Here is a 19,356-nt window from a genome sequence, read left to right on the forward strand (position 1 = left end):
ATCAATGATTAGAAAATGAATTTGAGAAGAGTAAACTACATCTGTGATGACGACCACGTGATACAGACGATAGCTGAGGGCTAAGTGGACTTTGACATTAAACTGTTTTGTCAAAACAACATTGTTGTCTTCACAAGTGAATTGACATCACATTTCTGATATGTATTTTGGCAAACAGGTGGTCAAGTTTCAAATGTAAATGTGTTACAATACAAAGAAGGTTAAATACTTGTGCCTGCAGGTGTCAGTGCAAGTGTCAGCTACTACTTCTTTGCCTCCAGAAGGGAGCATCAATAGTTTAAACTGTTGCTGCCGTTACATTCTTTTCCTGCAGGTGTCGAACTGGTCTGACAATGATCAAACGGCTTCCTCTTGTTGAGACTCTACAGCCAGCTTAACGTAATTGAGTGAATTTGAGTGATCTATGGTCCAGTTACATGCAATACATTACGTGCAACTAACAAACGTAAAGTTGGGTTTGATGGCATCTGCTGACACAGGGCAGAAATGTTTCACTTACTGTTTTGTGAGTTTCCAGTATGAAATCAGACAGGAATGCATGAAAATTAAGTACATAAGTCGTGTAAAAAAGTCAAATGCCCTCAACCCTTTCCAAACACACATATACACAGAGAGATCCCCCACGCAACAGCACCCTTCTAACAAACAAACACTCACAACCGTCTATAACCTTGTGTCAACCAAAGCCTGTCCTGTTCCCAGGCTCCACTGGCCTGCAGTGTCCTCACTGTGAATGTGCAACAGCCACTGCTTGTTGTTGAATAACTGTTAAATATTATCCAGATGACATCGATATTGTTGGATATGCTTCTCTCTTTCTCTTCCAAGTGCGACTGCCACCATCACAGTTTGGTGAACAGAGCTTCCCCGCTGACTGCTGGTCGCCCACAGACCTCAGGACACCACAGGACTCATGTCCCATAGCTGCAGGAAACATAAGACACAATCAGTTTGTTGTTTGTCAGTTTGAACTAACTATTAAGAGAGACATTTCTGCTGACACTTTCTGAAGTTCAGATAGAGATAAAGGAATAAATCTGGCACGATCTACGTCTGCAAAATTTGAGACAGAGTTCAAATAAGGTTAGCAATCACTATAATTTTTCATGTTAGCAGCCATGGTCACATTAGTGTACTTTTCTGCTTGTAGCTGTGATCATGGAAGAATCTGATGAACCACATAACAGGATATATATAAAATAGCAATACACACAGCAAATGATTATACATAACTGGCTACATACACAATGCACATAGGGGGGGTCAATAGGAGCCCATAGCAGCTTAACCCGGCTTTAATCATGCTAAAAAAAGAGACCAAGAAAAAACGAAACAACAAACCTAACCTTCTTGGCAGAGCTGAAAACTCACTCTGCTGAGGAGTGACTCCATTAAATGTTGTTGTGTGTGCTTGAATGTCTTATCTGAGACCTGTGAATACAACAGATACTGTTTGTTCCCATCCAGACCTTGATAACCTTGTCAGTGCCAGAGGTGAGCAGATTTCCAGTGGTGGGCTCATAGTGCATGTAAACAATGCTGTGCTTGCTGTCGTGGAAGGTGGCTGTGGGCGCTCGACTAGAAGACACAAAGGGAACGCCGGTTACTTTATTGTGTAAGCACTCAGAAAGCTGCGAGCACAAAGGGTCAGTATTATGACAACAACAGAGGCTGATTGTAACTCACTCTTCGTCGGTGATGGACTCGTGGCAGCTGTCACACACACGCACCTCGAACTCGAAGCCCATGAGGGGGATGGTGGAGCGTTTGGACGAACATTTTCCACACACCGCCTGGCCACACTTCCTACAGTGATGCTGAGGAACACAGGACGACTTTAACATGTCAGTCTTTTATCTTAATTCTTACCAGGAGCAAAAGTGTTAAAAGCTTAACTCTCAGAAGTGGATGGAAATCATTGACTTGCAAGTCAAAAGCAAGTCTCCAGTCTGGGCTACGAATCCTGAGTCCAGTTCCAAGTCAAGACCAACAAGTCTGTCCTGAACTTTGTGTTTTGAGTCCAAAACAGGTCATTATGCACTTTTCACCAAATGTAATCCCAGTTTAAATTTAAATTGTTGAATAGTACAGTAAATCTACAGAAGTAAAACATGCTTTTAAAATTTAATACTTTTAAACAAACTATAACTTTACAAAGCAAAACACCAGGTGTACCTTGGAGTGTTTTTCCTTTTGCACAATTACAGTCATTTGTAATTTCTGGGCTGAATATTCCAGCCGGTTGTGCCTTGTGATTGGCTGCTGTCGAAATGAGTCAAAGTATATTCCTTGTCAAGAAAGTGAATGAGCACACTTTTTTCATGACAACTTTTTTAAATCTCTTGAATGGAGGAGGATATCAAGTCATCCCAAGTCAAAAGACGAAAGTCCAAGTGAAGTCACGAGTCACTGGTGTTTGAGTTGCAAGGGATTTTGGATTGTGCTAAAAAGCACCACACCACTAGTTTCATACTTTTTTTTTGTTGAAAACATGGACCTTGATCTCCACAAACACAAACATTACAGTTTGTTGTTCTTGCTACAAAATGAAGATTGCTGTGAAGTCAACAAATGTCTCTCTCTCTGACACACACACAGCTGAAATGAAAACCACAACTTAAAGCTCTTCCTGAGAATGAAACAATAAAACAGCCGCAGGGCGTTAGCTGGCCATTAGCATAGCAGGAGTGAAGTTTCTGTTTCCTGGAAAGTTGTGATGAATTCAGGGTGTGTTGGAGCTACTGAATTTACAGATCTCGTAACTGATGTCTAAACTGAAACTGTGGTGTTGATGATTCATAATTTTTAATTTTAAAGTTTGGTGCTCTGGGGGTGGTGTTGGTGTTTACACATCAAACATTAGAATAGAAGCTTTGGACCGCTGGTTCAGAGCAAGCTGTTAACAGCAGCTACTGTTAGCGGCTGCTACCATTAGCAGCAGCTAGCGGTTACTTTAGCATTAGCAACAAGTAAAGCTATCTGTCCATCAACTTCATAATTCACAGAGTTGAGGGCAGAGCAGCCGGAGGATATCAAAGGGAAACCCAGAAAATGTTTATCTTAGCTTCATAACTGTAAAAGCAATTTCTGTGAGACATACTGCACAACCTCCAGCTCCAGCTCGATGAGCTCATATGACCGCTTTTTAGAACATGGACTGGTATGTGGAAATTGTGGGGGCTTAAATATTAAAATGATCCAAGATGTTATGTCACATCTAGTGCTTGTTGGCATTTGCCCTTTTTTCCGGGGTCTTTTGCATGCACGTGATTTACATATGAAGGAGGAAACAATGGTGATTGAGGCTCACGGTATGTCAGTTCCATGTACTGAACTCTTTCTATTCGACTATGCCGGGGTGAATACAGTTTTCCATTCTACAGGACCTTCAAACGAATAAAACAACATTATGTATGCGATTGTACAGTACCTGTCGTAGGCCGATCTTCTTACTGTCCCACATCTGTTTAAAGTTCCAGAAGAAAGGCTGCTCACACTTCTGACAGGAGTCACTGTCCAACCACTCTGGGGTCTGTGCAAACACACATTTTGAAAATGATCAGAAGTAGTCTAGGTGCAGTAGCTTTGACATGTTGAGTTGGGGAGCAACTGTGATAAAACTGCTACTTTTCAGAAGAGTAACACGTGGAAGCTGGGAAATAGGACATGGGGTATCCTGACTAATTGATGTCAAGATGCCGTTGGTGTGTTTCTTTAGTTTATTGCTATAGTGCCACCGTGGGACAATTGTCTTCAACGTTTTTTGTGACTTTAGGGATTTTGTTCAGTCAGAATAAAAGTTACTCTGGGTAAAAAATGAAGCAATCACATCCTAACTAACTGTCTGGAAACTGGTAAAGAACAGAGGAAGAGGACGCTAGACTGTGTGTGCAAGAGAGAAAATCAAAGGAACACTCTGCTAATCCGCTGACCTTTAATGGATCTCTTAAGAGAATTTATTCTAGAGTAGGAGGGAGAGCTAACAGCAGTTATCCAACAAGCTGATCTGTATCACAGTATACGCACGTGTCCAAGCAGGCAAGAAAACACACTGCACACATGACATATTTCCTCATCTTTCCATAATTTCTTCACAATTTGTCACAGTTCACAGATTGATTATCAATGTGTGATTGTGTGTTGGGTTTATGTCACACTGCATCAGTCTGCTGTCTTCTCTTCCCCCTCTCACCTCTTGTCGTGTTACATCCATGTTCCAGATGACAATGCCTCCATCCGAGCTGCAGGAGATGAGCTGTCGAGTGTGTGAGGCGTAGCACAAACCCTGAATCTTTTCACTGTAGGGAGCACACACACAAACAGGCATTGGAAGACAAACTCAGCAAGCACTGAATAAAATAGTACAGAAACTTTTTTCACCTCACTCTGTGATTAAACAGCCGTGTTACATAAAATACAACTTTTTCTTTTTTTAATTATACAGTCAGAAAGATGGCCCTTTTCAGACATGGCTGGCTTTAGATGTGCAGCTTGGTACGTAAATCTGGTTTCAATTTACATCTCTTACGTAATAGTCACTTTCAACAAGTTACAAGTCTGAATTTAATAAGATTAGAATTTAATTAACAATTGTTTCCATTATTGATTAATGAACCCAGTGTTTTCTCTATTAATCAATTTAGCGCTTGATCTATAAAATGTCAGATAGTGCTGCTCAAATGCTCATCACAAAGCCCAAGATGGCCACTTCAAATCAATATTTTGTCTGACATAGTCCAAAACCCAAAGATATTCTGTTTACAATGTTGTGAAACAGAGAAGAGCAGAAAATCTTTACAGCTGAAAAGATGGAGCCAGCAAAAATTGGAAGTTCTTGCTTGAAAAGGTTATGATAAATCAATTATCAATATATTGACTGGTCAATAAATCAATTAATGGGCTAATCATTTCAGCTCAAAATTAAATGCTGTCAGATAGGTACATGGAGAGATTAAATGCATGTCTGGTTTGCCTTTTTAAGACCAATAAGTCTTCTTGTCACCTGCATGAATGAAAATATGAATGTCCAGCAATATTTTCCAACCACTCCGTTTATCTCCGTGCCTTAATTAATGACCACTGGGAGCTTTCGGGATGACCAACCACTAATCTTATCAACTCAGGTTCGCAAAAAAAATCTCTCATAAATGTCATTATTTATTAGATAGAATACAGAAGTCTGCAGCCTATTAACCTGCAATAAGACGGCACCAAGCAGAGTCGAAACAGGAAATGTGTAATTGTAATTCTTATCGGATTCAGAAGGAGCTTTATTGCCAAGGAGTGGTTTACACATACGAGGAATTTGCTGTGGTGATAAGGTGCTATTCGCTGTCGCCTACATAATGTGTTTGGATGGATATTCATACAGTGAACAGTTTGCATGAATTAAGATAAAAAGTTGGAGAGAGACAGCTGAATAAGAGACACATTCAAGAGGGGATGTTTGTGATTCTTACTTGTGTCCTTGCAGTTCGATGGCGGTGCCTTTGCGTCCTCCGATGTCCCACATGATGATGGAGTGGTCTGAGCTGCCGGAGAACAGCACCCTCTGGACCGGGTCCCAACACAGCGCCGTCACATTGCCTGGAGCAAAGCACAGCACAGCACACACATAAACAAACACACAGGCAAATATGTGAGTGAAACACATGAGCACAAAGTCACACACTTGCACAAAGGTCAATTAACATGGATACACATCAGGCCAAGGCCAGTGCATGAAATATCATCACTGACGATAAGTCTTCTCAGAATTATTTATGATCCACTGAATTGATTAATTAGGAACTGGGTTGGTGTCCCCCGGGCTGTCATGCACTGGTTCTCATTTAGTTTAAATTTTGAGCCTAAAGGCTAATTTGTGAGACAGATATTGTTAACACACATAACTTCTTAGAAATATCATGTTTGTTTGTTTTCTGATGTTTTAAATGACTGTCAATGATTAATGAAAAAATACCTGCATGGGACACAAATCCTTTCACTAAATTCAAGATCTTTGCTCCTGGCCCTGCACTCTTCTTTAAACTACTTCAGATGCCTCGTTATCCTTTAACTCCAATCAACAAGCTTGTATCTGAAAACTTTAAATCCTATTTACAAAACTGTAAATTACATTTTTCATTGCCTCCTTTGTTGAAGCAGATCTGAGTGATGCAAAAGAGGGTCTTGACCCTCATTGTCAAGGCCATAGTGGACTTCAAGCTTTTAAAAATCCCTCTTAAGTGCTTCAATATATCTACAACCTGCCTGAGGACAACAGAGTCAATCTAGCATCAACGATTGTGTGATTTTTATGCAACTACTGTATGGACCTCAGTGGTTTGGGTAAGGTCCTTCTAAATATAAAAAAAAAAATTTAAGCATCAAGATCCTTTATGCCTTTTCCCTCCTGACATAAGTTGTTCCCAGCTGATATATTTCTGCAAAAAGCTGTAATTGTTTCATTATTGGGGGCCATTTATTTAAATTGCGTTGTTTTCGTATTTGTAAAGCCAAGTGTAACATTGCTTTGAAAAGACAATTTTATACGTAATTACCAAAAGTATTATAAAATTCAAGTGTCATTTGTATTTGTATTCATTTGTATTCAGTAACAGCTTCTCTTTCTTACATACTGTATCAGCAGAAGAAACAAGCAGCCCCCGAGGAAGATACTTCAATTCTCACAAACTAATATTTGTAAGAGTTGTGAGTGTAGAAAAACAGACCAACAAAGATAATCTGGGCTTAGAGACATAGCTGCAAGGTCACTTAGGAAATTTATATTTGTACAGACAAATACTGAACAAATATTGTGCTAATACTGATGCTAGTGTTTGTTTTCTATGGTTTAGGCTGAGGCTGGAAGAATTCAGAGCTTTATAATATGGCTTCAAATAACAATTACTTTCATTATGGATCAATCTGTTGATTATTGTATTGATCACAGATTAATTGTTTAGGCTATAAATGGCAAACATTTATGAAAAAAGTGTGGGGTGTACCAGTGTGTCCCTTGAACGTGGTGACCAGGCTGCAGCTGTCCTGCTCAAGCTTCAGGATGGTCACCTGACCAGACTGGTCCCCTACGAAGGCGTGTCTGGTCTCCACATCAAACCTGGGATAAGATTATGGTTGAGGAAGAAGAAACTGCGTTCCCCTGAAAAACTATTGATACATTAATTTGGATCTTTATCTGTTACCAGACCGAAAACACACACCAAACAAGAAAAATCCCGCTGCAATTTCAGCACAACAACTGAGCTGCACAGTGACCCAAAAGATTTTATCGGTGTGAAAACTTTAACATTTAAGATCTGAAAGCCATTTGTTGTGGCAGCAAAGGAACTGCAGTGTGTCAATGGATGACAGCCTTTTCACTGGCCATTCAGTCCAGAGTCCTCCTCTGACCTGGTTAAGTCACAACAGAACAAAATCATTACAATGCTGTCTGCATAGTAGAAGAGGAAAAACAACAACTCCACTAGGAATAATCTAATTATACCATCCAATCTAAATAATTCTGTCTTACAAAACATAACAATGAATTGGGAGTTTTCAATTTTCTTTCTCTCTCTTGGAACTCAAGATTATATTTTCTGTGTCATTAACCGATTAGGTGACAGATTAAGTGATTTACAAGTAAAAAGACATGTAATGATCTTGATCAGTGGTTGACTGTTCTCCTCACTCTAAAGAAATCGTCTTTTCTTTTCTTTTTTAAGTCAACCAACAGTATTTGGGAATTTGTAATGTTTCACAATTTTAACACAAAAATAGGGCTCTACTTCCAATGAACCACAGAGCATGACAGGCTTTGCCATATTTTCTTGACTTTGTGTTTGACTCACCCGTTTGCTTGATGAGCATCACACACATTTGTATCAGTACAGAAACAGCCCTTATCATCACATCTACAGTCACTCAGAACAAAAAAACTGTCACTGCTCAGTGTCTCTACTTCCACTGATTTTCTTGCCATGCTATCCAGACTGGTTAGCATATAGAGGCCAGCAGGATGTCAGCAGTCTAAAGGCCTCATGGCAGGCTCATTGGTATGGATCAGTGTCACTGCCGAGCACCCACAGCCTTTCATCTACCCGTTACTGAAACCTACTCAGACTGTTTCCTGGACAACAGCAGGACTGATGCCTATTGTTAGCCCTTCCCATTAGTACAAACTAGCTGGAAGCTAATCTCTTTTGCCCTGTCTTATGTTGCTGTGGCCTTAAAATAGACTGTGTTGTCATAATAAAAGGCAGATATTTTTTACAATCCAAAGCACCAAAGATGGCTAGTCACTTCCCACTTAGTTACATCCACCCCACTCCATTTAGCAAGAAGCTTGGCTGTCAGGTTTATTGAGCGCACTCTAAGGGCTAAGTAGCTGGCAAACCAAGATAACAAACAGACCAGGAGGGGAAGGGGGGCATTAAAGGATACTGTAGTCCTGAAACCCAGGCGGCGGTTCGATATGTCCCAAGCTGTTGGCCGCTTTCTGAGCAGTGCCAGGTGAAGTTTTTGTCCTGGCCAGTGCTCAGAAGCCACTCCATCTCCAACACAAACAGCACCACTGCCACTCTGCCCTGATGCGCTGCAGGCACACAAAAACACAAATAAATACAACATGAGATCCATTTTCACCATCACTTCAATCACAGTACAGGTGTCTATCCAGATATGTTAGGTAGGACGGTGTCACAAATATCAAAATTGTGTTTAATCAACATTTTTTGTGTGCTGAAACTGCACAGAAATACACATTTAACACCATTTTTCGAAAGCAGTAGAGAATAATCCAGCACCCCTACTTTCTTGAAGTTAAGATCTGATAAACAAATTAAGATAAATTTACTTGACACTGGTGCAGATATTTTGAGATCTACAGTTTCACAGAACACACAGCCACACATGACACAAGGACATGTGGTCCACATCTTTATATAATATCAGAGAAACACACCAAGAAAGGTCAGTTGTAATTATTACTCAGCATCCATCTAAGAATCATTTTTTCAAGGCTTGTGCATTCATACATGTAATATAGTTGAGGCTGTAGAAGAGACATGCGGAGATCGATCAGTGGTGCTCTGGTCCAGTTATTTCTGAGTGAGTTATGCTTAAAAAAAAGTAATGAATTATGAATACACTCCTTAGGCTCCTCAGAGGAGGAGACTTTCGCAGTGAATTGGACTGAAACTGCCTGAGTACTAATAAATACATCGTAATAAATAATATTATGGTCCAATGGATTGCACAGTCTGAGGATGGTGGCAGCTCTTAGAAATAATCTTTCAAAGCCATGAGTGTAATGATTCATAATTACATATTTAAAGATACACTTGATGTTACATGTGAAGCTACGACACAATGGATTCTACATTCAGGTGTCTGCAGGTATCAGACAGTTGAATGTTTGTCTTGACATTTAAAGTCAAAATAAAAATTTTGCTGCTCAGACCACACTCCTACACAGAAAGCTGGACGATGTTCCACTGTCAAACAACTCTGCCTGAAGAGGAAGTAAACTGGAACTACCTATAGTTGTATTATTTTCCCTTAACAATTTTCCAACTTGCGATCGCCAAGCGTTCGAGGTGCAACAACAAACTGATATTTCTTGTGTACACACACACACAACTGTCCTCTCAGCAGTGCCCTTGATGTTAATTAAAAATGGTAAAAAGAAAAAAAAAAAGGTAGACCATAAAAGGCATAAAGGCAACTGAGCGTATATATACACACCTGTTTATATTTAAAATAATACATCCTAAATACTGATTAACTAACTACTTGTAAAGACTGTTCTACATGTAAAGTGATGTCAAAATATGTATCCAATGTTATTAGGTAGCTTTTGGTGAATATATTCTCACCAATCATCTCTGCACAAATATCATTTGGGAAAATGTTTATATACAACATTTACTAACTTTTGCAGATTACTTGCTGATGTAGCTAGACATCATGTCATCAGTTTGTCACATTCAGCATATGTACACTTGCACCTTAAGGTTGGTTTTGGGTTTTATATCAAGATGTCTAATTCTGGGACGGAAGCAATGTCACTTAATTAAAAACAAATAAAGTCAGCTTAGCTTTTTTTTTTTTACTTTTTCTGGACTTTTAAAGGTTCAGTGTGTACGTTTTAGTGGCATCTAGTGGTGAGGTTTGTGAATTGCAACCAACTTTCCAGTCTACCACTTCCTCCTAACCTTTCAGAGAGCGTAGGACTGCTATGGTGGCTGACACAGCACAAAAGGTGTCTCTTCTCAGAGAGCAGAGAGTGGCCAGTCAAGAAATGAGGTTTCTCAAGGTAGATACATTAAGAAATTATATTTACTTAATTATTCATTAAAACCATATGTCACTGCGAATTGTCCACTGACAGATAACATGGAAAATGTAAGCCAAGAGTGTGTAACATTGTCACTATTTCTGCACCACAGTCCATTATAAACCACATAATAGATAAAGTTTAGACAAACATCGACAAGGGAAACACATTTATTCTCTCTGTGATTATGGACCCTCGCCAAAACTGCCCGCCAGTAATAATATCTGGCCCGCTGCCAGATTATGGTGCTTTGATAGTGTCAAAAAATATAAATAAATACTTTGATAGCGATGCTGAAATAGATCTCAGTCATGACAGCAACAGTTACTCAGATAATCACTTTCTTTTTAAGCCTCGTGCAGACTACACGACTTTCAGCGACAGCCGATGGCCGTGCCGTTCACACTACACAACTTGCCGTCTTGTGACGGGAGCCTTGAAGTCGTGGAGGCGTTCACACTACATGACTGATCGGTGTCAGGGGGGTCACACACTACACGAGCTGACAGCGGCTGTGTCACCCGACGCTGGTCTCCAAACCACGTTTTGTCAAGAAAACACACGGGAAATGTGAAACGGGAAATGACACGAACCTACAGATGAAACAGCTGTTGTTTGTTATTATAAATACAGCAATTATAAAGACAAAAAATAAGGGTGAAAGAATGGATTAGTACACGCAGGTAGCAGGGATTGTCTGAGCTACAGAGAGAGCTGGAGGGGAGTAAAAAGTGTAGCTGCCTGTTCTCATTGGCTGGATGTGGATGTCAAGTCGGCCGACTCTTCCAGATATTTGGCATGCTAGATATCTGGCAGATGTCGGGGATGTGTCAGAAATGTGTCGGGAAGCCGTTTTGATGAGTCGTTGTGTAGTTCACACATAACAACTGGTAACCGCCGATCAACTGCTGATTTACTCACGATCACAGCCTGATGGTCGCCGAGCTCGCAGATCGGCAAATCAGGCTAAAAATCGTATAGTGTGAACTAGGCTTTAGTGATTTTACCTGCAAAATAAAAGCACAAGAATGTTTTCTTGCTGCAATGCTTTATTTCTTTTGCTTTGAAAAATTCTTAACGACATCAAAGATTCTGTGGCCTGCTTGACACACCTCTGAAAGAACCGTCAGAAAACGTGACTCCCCTAAATGTCCTCTGCCTGGAGATACTGGGGAAATGAAAAAGCCTCCACAGGTTGATGGATGCGGATCAAACACAGAAACACAAACACTGAAGCACATGCTATAATGTTAGAAACTGTCGCTGCAGAATCAATTGGTCGAAGAGAGAAAAAAAAATAGTCCCAAGGTGGGATCAAACATGCAACCTTCTGTGTAAGAGTTTTTTACTTTACATACTGAGACATAAATGTCTCATTCTAAGATAACAAAAACATAACGTTTCATAATGTATGGTTTTTATACACCACTGAAAACATAGTTATGGATCTTATATTGCATTTCTGTCAATAGATCCTCAGAAATATTACACACTGAAACTTTAAGACTAAATTTAAAAACAAACCAACAGTATCATTTGGTTCTCTTCCAGATATTAACTGACTCACACATTTATACACACATGCACACTTCCTCTCACCCTGGTAGGTGCGTGCTGGGGTCATCTTATTGTAGTCTTCTGACAGGATGAACTCCTGAAAGACAGGAAGTGGGGATTAAATTTCACACTGACTGAGGTCAATGACCAAGACTCAAAATAAATCTATAAATGGGAAACAAAGCATGTTATTGTGTTTAAATTCCAGTATGTATGTACTGCAGGCCTGTGCATAAGCCAATGAAAGGAAAAACAGCTGAATTCTTGGTCTGAAAAGTCTGCTTTCCACTGAGGCCACCACCCATAGTAAAACACATCTGGGAACTTGAAGTTTTAAGGTTGTTCTGAAATAAACATCCTAGAAAATGTTCTGTTCTGTTACTGTCTGCCTTTGTGTTGGGAGAACTTTCCAAAACAAACAACTCCCACTGTGAAATTTCTCAAACAACAAAACAAAAACTGGACAGTAAAAAAATGCTGCATCTTATAACAGCCTGAACTGTAATGTGCTGTACAGTACATGGCAGTCTAGTAAAGTACAGCTCCTGTCAGAGTTGTTTGTCACAGAATGAAACTACTTAAAACAGACAAGTCCACCAGTCAGAAGTCTCACTAGTGGCCACTAGACGCTACAATGCTCATTCCAACATATTGGTTATTTTGCTGACTTAAGAGCTTTGAGAATAATGAGGGCAGACCACAGGGGTAGACCAAGCTGCAACTTAAAGCTCTCACAACTGAAGCCAATGAGGAAGAAACTTAATCTTACATTCTCTCTAACAACCAGCAAGGGGCGACTCCTCTGGTTGCGAAAAGAAGTCCGGTTCCATTAAAAAAAGTGGTAAAACGATCCTTCTTCTCACACCTGATTTATTACCTCAGTAAACAATTTCCGGAGTTTTTATTTTTATTTTATTTATTTATTTTATTTCTTTTATAGGGACTATACACATAGATCTTCACACAAATATCTACACACATGGTAATGATAACGCTAGTAAATAGGTTATATATGTTATAAATATATATGTATCTATATAACAACAAAAAAAACAACATACGCATACATACATATTATACAAAAACTCTGAACAAAGAAAATAAGGGTTGGGGGGTGCCAAGTGCTTTTGGGGGAGTGGGAGGGACAAAACTGCACACTATTAACTATGGCAAGGGGTGGCGATGGCATAAGATATACTGTAATCACCTAACTTCTCTTCTAGGGTTATTATTAGGTTAAATTTAAAATGTAAAGAGTAGGCCTAGTTATACTCATCACGTGTAGGTGCATGTTTTCCTAAATGAAAATTAGGATTCAAATCAGGAAGTGACTAATGACTACAGCCTAAGTGAAACACAATCCTGTCCATTCTGAAAATCTATAAGGTTCCACACCACCTCTATACTGCTCAAAAGAGAATAGACAAGGTTTTCCTTGCTTACCAAGTGACAGCTCACAGTGACCTGACCAAGCTCTCATTCCAACTAAATAGACAAACTCACCAGACACATTCCTGTTATACTGGAGAGCAGCCAACACTTTAGCCAAAATACATACAATTAGAGCTGGATTCCATTTTATGTGCTAAAAGACAGATGACAAATGTCACAAGATCTTCCTGTCAACATACAGATAAAATACTGGGATAATATGTATGCTTCAGGTGATGAAAAGCAAATAGTCTTCAGTTAAATGAGGAAAGCAGGCTGGGGGTTGGACTTACACAGATGCTTCCAGTATCCATCCCCACAGACAGCCTCCTGGTCTCTGGGTTAAAGGACATACAGGAGCTTGATGCTGGAGACACAAAGACATACAGTAATACAATATTACAGCACTAATAAACCTTTCCAGTCTAAACTGATATTTTTTACATGTACATTTGTATTGTTATTGTAATTTAATTGTCACTGTGATTTCTGTTCTGCTGTAATACACGTCTCAGCATTTGAGCGATATAAGAATTTCAGCGGTAAAACTCCCAACAACAAATCATCCGTATTGACACTTGAGTGTTACAAATTCATTCTTGACCTCGGAGAGACAGCTGATTAACAAAATAAATCTAATTTCAAGGTCAATTTTTTGAACTGTCAACTGTATCTCACGGTCTTCCTCCATGGACTGAATTTGTTCAGTTGACCTAAGTTCTATACTTAGGACACATGATGACAACTGAGCAAACTCCCTCAACTGAGAAACACCATGCGATGAAATAGCAAGCTTTAGAGAAGCTAGTGAGTGGACATTGAATTAAGATTTTCTTGGGCACTGGCAAATATACCCAAAAATACTTTAAAAAAATACTAATTAGAACATGATCAATATTTAATTTTGAGGCAGATACCAATAGCAATATTTGAGTTATATACAATGGTTGGCTGGATTACAACACATAATAAAACAATATGTGTTATCTAGACCAGGAACATTGTTAAATTGTGTCCACAAGCTGTGTCACCTAGTCTGTGGTGTAGATGGTGTACTGGAAGCGTTATTTTCAATTTAATTAACATCTCTTTGAAACAGTTTTGACCAATGTCAGCTTGTACTGTTTCCAGCCCTGCCTCAACAATAAGCGAGTATAGCTTGAATGAAACTGTCTCAACAACAGTTTACCATTCAGAGCTTCACAATACACCGGTGGTTTGATTATTCTGCAGGCTAATTGCTCAGTACACAAAAAAATCCCAAACAGCTTTACTCCTCAGTCGCTGCTGATATAGGTCTCTCAAGCAGAAAGTGTTTTACTTTAGACAATCAACCTTGGTGCAGTTTATTTAGCATTTTCAGTGTTTTCTTTGCTCATCTTGTTAAAATAATAAAATTAACTCTGCTAATGTATTCCCGCTTTGGGTCAAACATATCAGAATCTGTATTTGTCTATAATGAGTGTCTCTCAAAAATAACATAACCGCTGTGAGGTCATCATGTAGAAACAAATGCAGTAGCAGTGTTTAAACAGTTAGCATATAGATACCAAGTATTTATTACCAACAGAAAAATACTTTCCGTTCCTCTAACTCAAAAGCCACAATATATTTGTTCATTTCATGGACCACTGACTTATATTTGGAAGGTTCATTTGGTGATAAATAATCCCACATTGAATATACTGTAGATCAATTAGATGTTTCTGTTGAACCACTTGGATAACAGTGTTCTGTCACAACTTCCTGGATATGATGGCAGAGGTTAAGCAGACAAAAAAAATAATAAACATGGAACCAAAGTCTCTCCAATTTGACCTCACCTGAAAGTTTCCAGAGAGCACCACAAACATGGACAACTTGTGATGAAGCAACACAAATATGCACAGATGCCTTTATGTATGAAAAACGCCTACTTATTAATAAAGAACTATACCAAAACTCCATTCAGGAAAAGATTAATTCTATACGTTATCAAATTTTAAGTAATTTCAATCACAATTTTGACTCAGTTCTGCCTAAGATAAAAACTGAAAACAAATTTCAGTTGCTATATCTGGAAATCCTTAAAGGGGCTATATGTAATTTTTCAATAAAATCGCTTATTAATAAATGTAATTTTTACCGCCTTTTTGTTAATGGGCTGTCGTCTCACTTAGAAATTAACCAAACGCCTGTTTTCTCTGTTGCTTTGAACAGCCACTATTCTGCTTTTAATGTGAAGGTATCGGGTCAGGAGGTAGCTACATGTGCACTGCAGCTAACTAATGCAGTCCACTAACACCATAAAACGACCATCTCCCAGCACAACACAGACTCCAACATAAACTCCACGTAAGGATAAAAAACAACAATAAAGTTTTATGTGTTGGAGCCCGTCAGGCCAAACAAGAATCAGATAATGTCCTGTGAAAACACAGTCAACATCAGAAAGGCTGCTTGTTACCTCGCCGGCTGGCGCATACTAGTTCCTAACGTTAATATTCTATAGTTGTAACGTTATGGCTTTCCACATTACTTCACCAGCTAGCATGCAATTGTACAAAGCAAATGTGGAGCGATTTGTTTATACTAGCCTATAATGATGCAAGTCAGGAGCAGCCAGCTAACGTTAGCACGGATCTAAGTTACAGCTGTTTGCTTCGTAACTTTCAATTTCGAGTTACTGACGTTTTACCGATTCTCAGGTGAACAGCTTCTCCACCGTCTCAGTCGCTGTAACTTACGTGACCCACATAGTATAAACTAATGCAACATAACGGTCAGGACAACAACACAGTTGAAGAACCGTCCACTACAGTAATGTTACTTATTGTCTAACTGTTTTAAAGTGTGGCAACAATCTCATTTACAATATTTAGTCTAGCTCACTAAATGTTTAATTTTCATCCAATACATTTAGCGGTGCTGACACTGCTGAGCCTCCAGTTAAAGATAAACAAATAGTAATGTTAGTTATGGAAAAGCAGCAGGCGAGCTAACGGCGTTGTTGTAAATGCAGTAAATGCACAGTTATCATGCAACAAGCATGGATTACTTCAACCTCAAGCTAATGAAAATATTAGTGTAACATTGCAGTGGGAGTTTACCTGACTTTCCAGCATGTTCTGTGAAGCTGTCTCCCTGTCTGTCTATACCCGCTTTCACACTGCATTTTTTTTCAGGGAATATTGTGCCAATATGTCGGCTTGCTGCACGGTCTGGGCCAAGTACGTTTAACAGAGCCAGAACATGTCTGTTTGAAAAGCCACAGCCAGCATGCCGATCTCTGTATTAGGGGTTGTGTTTCAGATTATTCTCGCTCATGAGTTCAAACCTATGGTTCAAGCATGCGTACGAGCACACACCCAGTTGCATCTTAAAACCACACGGCTAGTGGCCGCTGAAAACGACATGTTGCCCCTTTAAAGTGGTGATTACTGTTTTATCTTTTGCACACTCATTTCAGTTTTTATATCAATAAACCAAAATGATAAAAATATGCAGCCTCTGGTAGTGCTATTGTAGGCTACAGATCTTGCTGATGGTCACACAGGATTTCCTTCAGTTGCACAACTGGAGGGAAACAAGGACAAACAGTGTCACAGACATGCAGCACTGCAGTACTGAAGAGAACAGAGTAAATGATCCTACAGGAGCTCAAACGCTGAATCTCATTTCAGGAGCAACTAAACTCCACGCTTTCATGTCATTCTGAGAAGTGGAGTCTGTGTGATTCATTGTGTTAGTCATGATGAGGAGAGATGCTCACACAGAATGAAAGCAAACAGAGGAAGAGCGAACAAAAACAGGAATGAACAACAGGCCTGTTCCAAGAAGTACATGTTATCTGGACAACTTTGCTGACAACAGTTAGATACATATTCATTAATTATATCATTACACTGAACAAGCCACAGACATAGCCTTTGTCTTTGTTTTGTTTAAACTATAATAATAATAAACAGTAATGAACAGTGCACAAAAAATTACTATTTATACATAGGCCTATAGGAAAAGGTAATCAAGGATACTTACATGACATAGTGTGGTAGACACTGGGCCAGTACTGACCGCTGTCCCTCTTCAGCCACACCCGAATCGTCCTGTGGGGTTAAACCATAACGTTTTAGCCTTTGCGTTACCAAGAGCCCTCGTGGCATCTGTTAAATTCTTGATGTGTTGCATTCTCCAGTCATGTTTAGCTGTGAGTAACAAGCGGGCTACAGTTTCTCTTTGAAAAGTTGTCTACTTTAATCGACATCAAAAAGGCAAGGCAGCAAACACATCCAACTTCGTTAAATAACTGGTGGAATAATAATAATAATAATAATAATAAAACATAACTCCCCAACATAATCTACCCTCCGATATGTACTAGAGTTGCCGTGGGACTATTGGCGATTCTGAACTTCTTTCTTTTCTTTTTTTTTTTAAAGACAAAGGTCACCTGAACCGAGCACCACTGAGCTGGGGGGGTTTTTGTTGCTCTCACTGGCCATCGGTACACATTGAACAAAAGCTTGCAAGGAAAAGATGGGCTTGTGTTGCATTTACACACATGAAATCATTTGCTGTGAAGTTGTGAGTGGCAATTCATTGATGGCAATGCTGCACACTTCCCAGCTTTGTGGGAAATGATTTCCAGGTTCCCCAACGCCAACATTTTTGTCAAAATGTGGGAATAATGTCACAAAATGTAATGAGCACTTTCCGGCTTTCGCTGCCATTATGAAGGACATTAACCTGTTGTCACACCCTTTCTCTGTAGATGAGAAGAATGTGCAGTTAAAGCCTTTTGAATTGCAATGTAATTATACTTTCCATAGTTAAAACTGTCTTTAGAGTTCTACAGGGGTCTGTAAAAGTCCAGACAAATGCTCAGTTTATTTGGTTCTACAAACAAATGGGAGAATATATTTTCTCTTCTAACATTTAACAAGAGCAAACTGAGGTCCCCTGAGACTCTACAACTAAAAGGCTCATGGCTAAAGACTACACTTTTTTCTTCATGTGGCCTCTGGTATGAAATGTTTGGACACCCCTGCTTTACAGCCTCCTCTTCCCAGCTTGTATGTGGCCAAGAAGACATTTTCCCCCAAAATAAAGGTTATTGACGGATTTTTTGGTAATTAGCTACCTACCTAACGTTAGACACTCTAAAAAAACAAAAATCACCAGTTAACCCAAATGTTTTTAGCGTCAACTTACTTGGTCATTGGTTTAAAAAAATCAAAGTACACACTGTCGTAAACTAGCATGTGTCACTTTTATAGAAATGTAAGGGAATGTTTTCTTCTATAACGGGGACTTCACTGTTTTTACATGCAAACGGCTTTGAAATTAATAAACTCATTCATTGACCGACAGGAGCTGGAACATTGTTGAGAGACAAACAAAGGTTATAAATCGGGATTTTAGCCGCCGTGTAGCCTCAAAGCTTAACGTACCTGTCCTCAGACACGCTGATAACTCCGTCTTCCTTGGGGATGATGACCGCCGTGCTAACCACATCTTGGAAAGCCTCGATTTTGCTCAGCAGACATGGCTTCCGAGCCTGCGGTTGGGGCTGAATTTCGGCCGCCATGGGTTGGTGGTGCACAAACCTCCGTCTACGGTTCTGGCTCCGGGAAACATAACCCACCCCGGTCCGAATTAGAGCCTCGCCTAGGAGCTGCTAGCTTGCTGTCAGCAGGCAAGGTGGTGTTGTGACGGCTCCCCGAGATGCTGCCTGTCAGCTGACAACACACATGCATAATGTTTCACGCCTGCAGCCACGACTGAGCATTTCCTCTGAACAAAGTAAGACTTCCGGTTGGTTTTTTGTGATATATTTTCAAAGTAAAGCACCATCTCTCAAAATTCGAACTTTATTTTCAGGACAACTTTCAGCAAACAAAATGAGGTTTTGCGGTCGGACAAAATGGAAAACAAACTACATCACGACTACATCAGAGCAGATTTTATTTTAGCATTAACATTTAAAAGAGTGATGCAGTAGAATCTCAAATGAATTAGATCATTAAAGAACAGCTCGCTATAATAAT

The 19,356-nt window shown here is 39.6% G+C and overlaps 1 protein-coding gene across 2 annotated transcripts; it reads right to left on the bottom strand.

Annotated features, from left to right (window-relative positions):
- Positions 1-482: 482 nt before the first annotated feature.
- LOC119884927 (WD repeat and FYVE domain-containing protein 2-like) lies at positions 483-19,060 on the bottom strand. Of its 2 annotated transcripts, none has more exons than XM_038695209.1 (12): positions 18,760-19,060; positions 17,348-17,415; positions 13,624-13,697; positions 11,942-11,996; positions 8,449-8,599; positions 7,011-7,123; positions 5,481-5,607; positions 4,214-4,319; positions 3,452-3,553; positions 1,708-1,838; positions 1,368-1,599; positions 483-945 (listed from the first exon to the last, which is right to left on the bottom strand). In XM_038695209.1, the coding sequence occupies exons 1-11, from the start codon at positions 18,894-18,896 to the stop codon at positions 1,413-1,415; spliced, it is 1,251 nt and encodes a 416-aa protein (XP_038551137.1). In that variant the 5' UTR covers positions 18,897-19,060; the 3' UTR covers positions 483-945; positions 1,368-1,412. The 2 variants fall into 2 exon arrangements, with proteins under 2 accessions (XP_038551137.1, XP_038551138.1); XM_038695210.1 differs by having other exon boundaries at positions 1,491-1,599; positions 18,760-19,058.
- Positions 19,061-19,356: the final 296 nt, after the last annotated feature.

This window comes from Micropterus salmoides, unplaced genomic scaffold (genome assembly GCF_014851395.1).
Source record: "Micropterus salmoides isolate LMB-PRFRI ecotype aquatic unplaced genomic scaffold, ASM1485139v1 Ms_hic_scaffold_3779, whole genome shotgun sequence".
In the NCBI taxonomy this organism is placed as follows: domain Eukaryota; kingdom Metazoa; phylum Chordata; class Actinopteri; order Centrarchiformes; family Centrarchidae; genus Micropterus; species Micropterus salmoides.

Bases quoted from the DNA above. Each gene is read 5' to 3' on its own strand.
- LOC119884927 (XM_038695209.1), bottom strand. From the start codon at position 18,896: ATGGCGGCCGAAATTCAGCCCCAACCGCAGGCTCGGAAGCCATGTCTG. The intron at 13,698-17,347 runs GTAAGTATCCTT...TTGTGTCTCCAG, and splicing joins TGTCTACCACACTATGTCAT to CATCAAGCTCCTGTATGTCC. The intron at 8,600-11,941 runs GTGAGAGGAAGT...GTGTGCCTGCAG, and splicing joins CCCAGCACGCACCTACCAGG to CGCATCAGGGCAGAGTGGCA.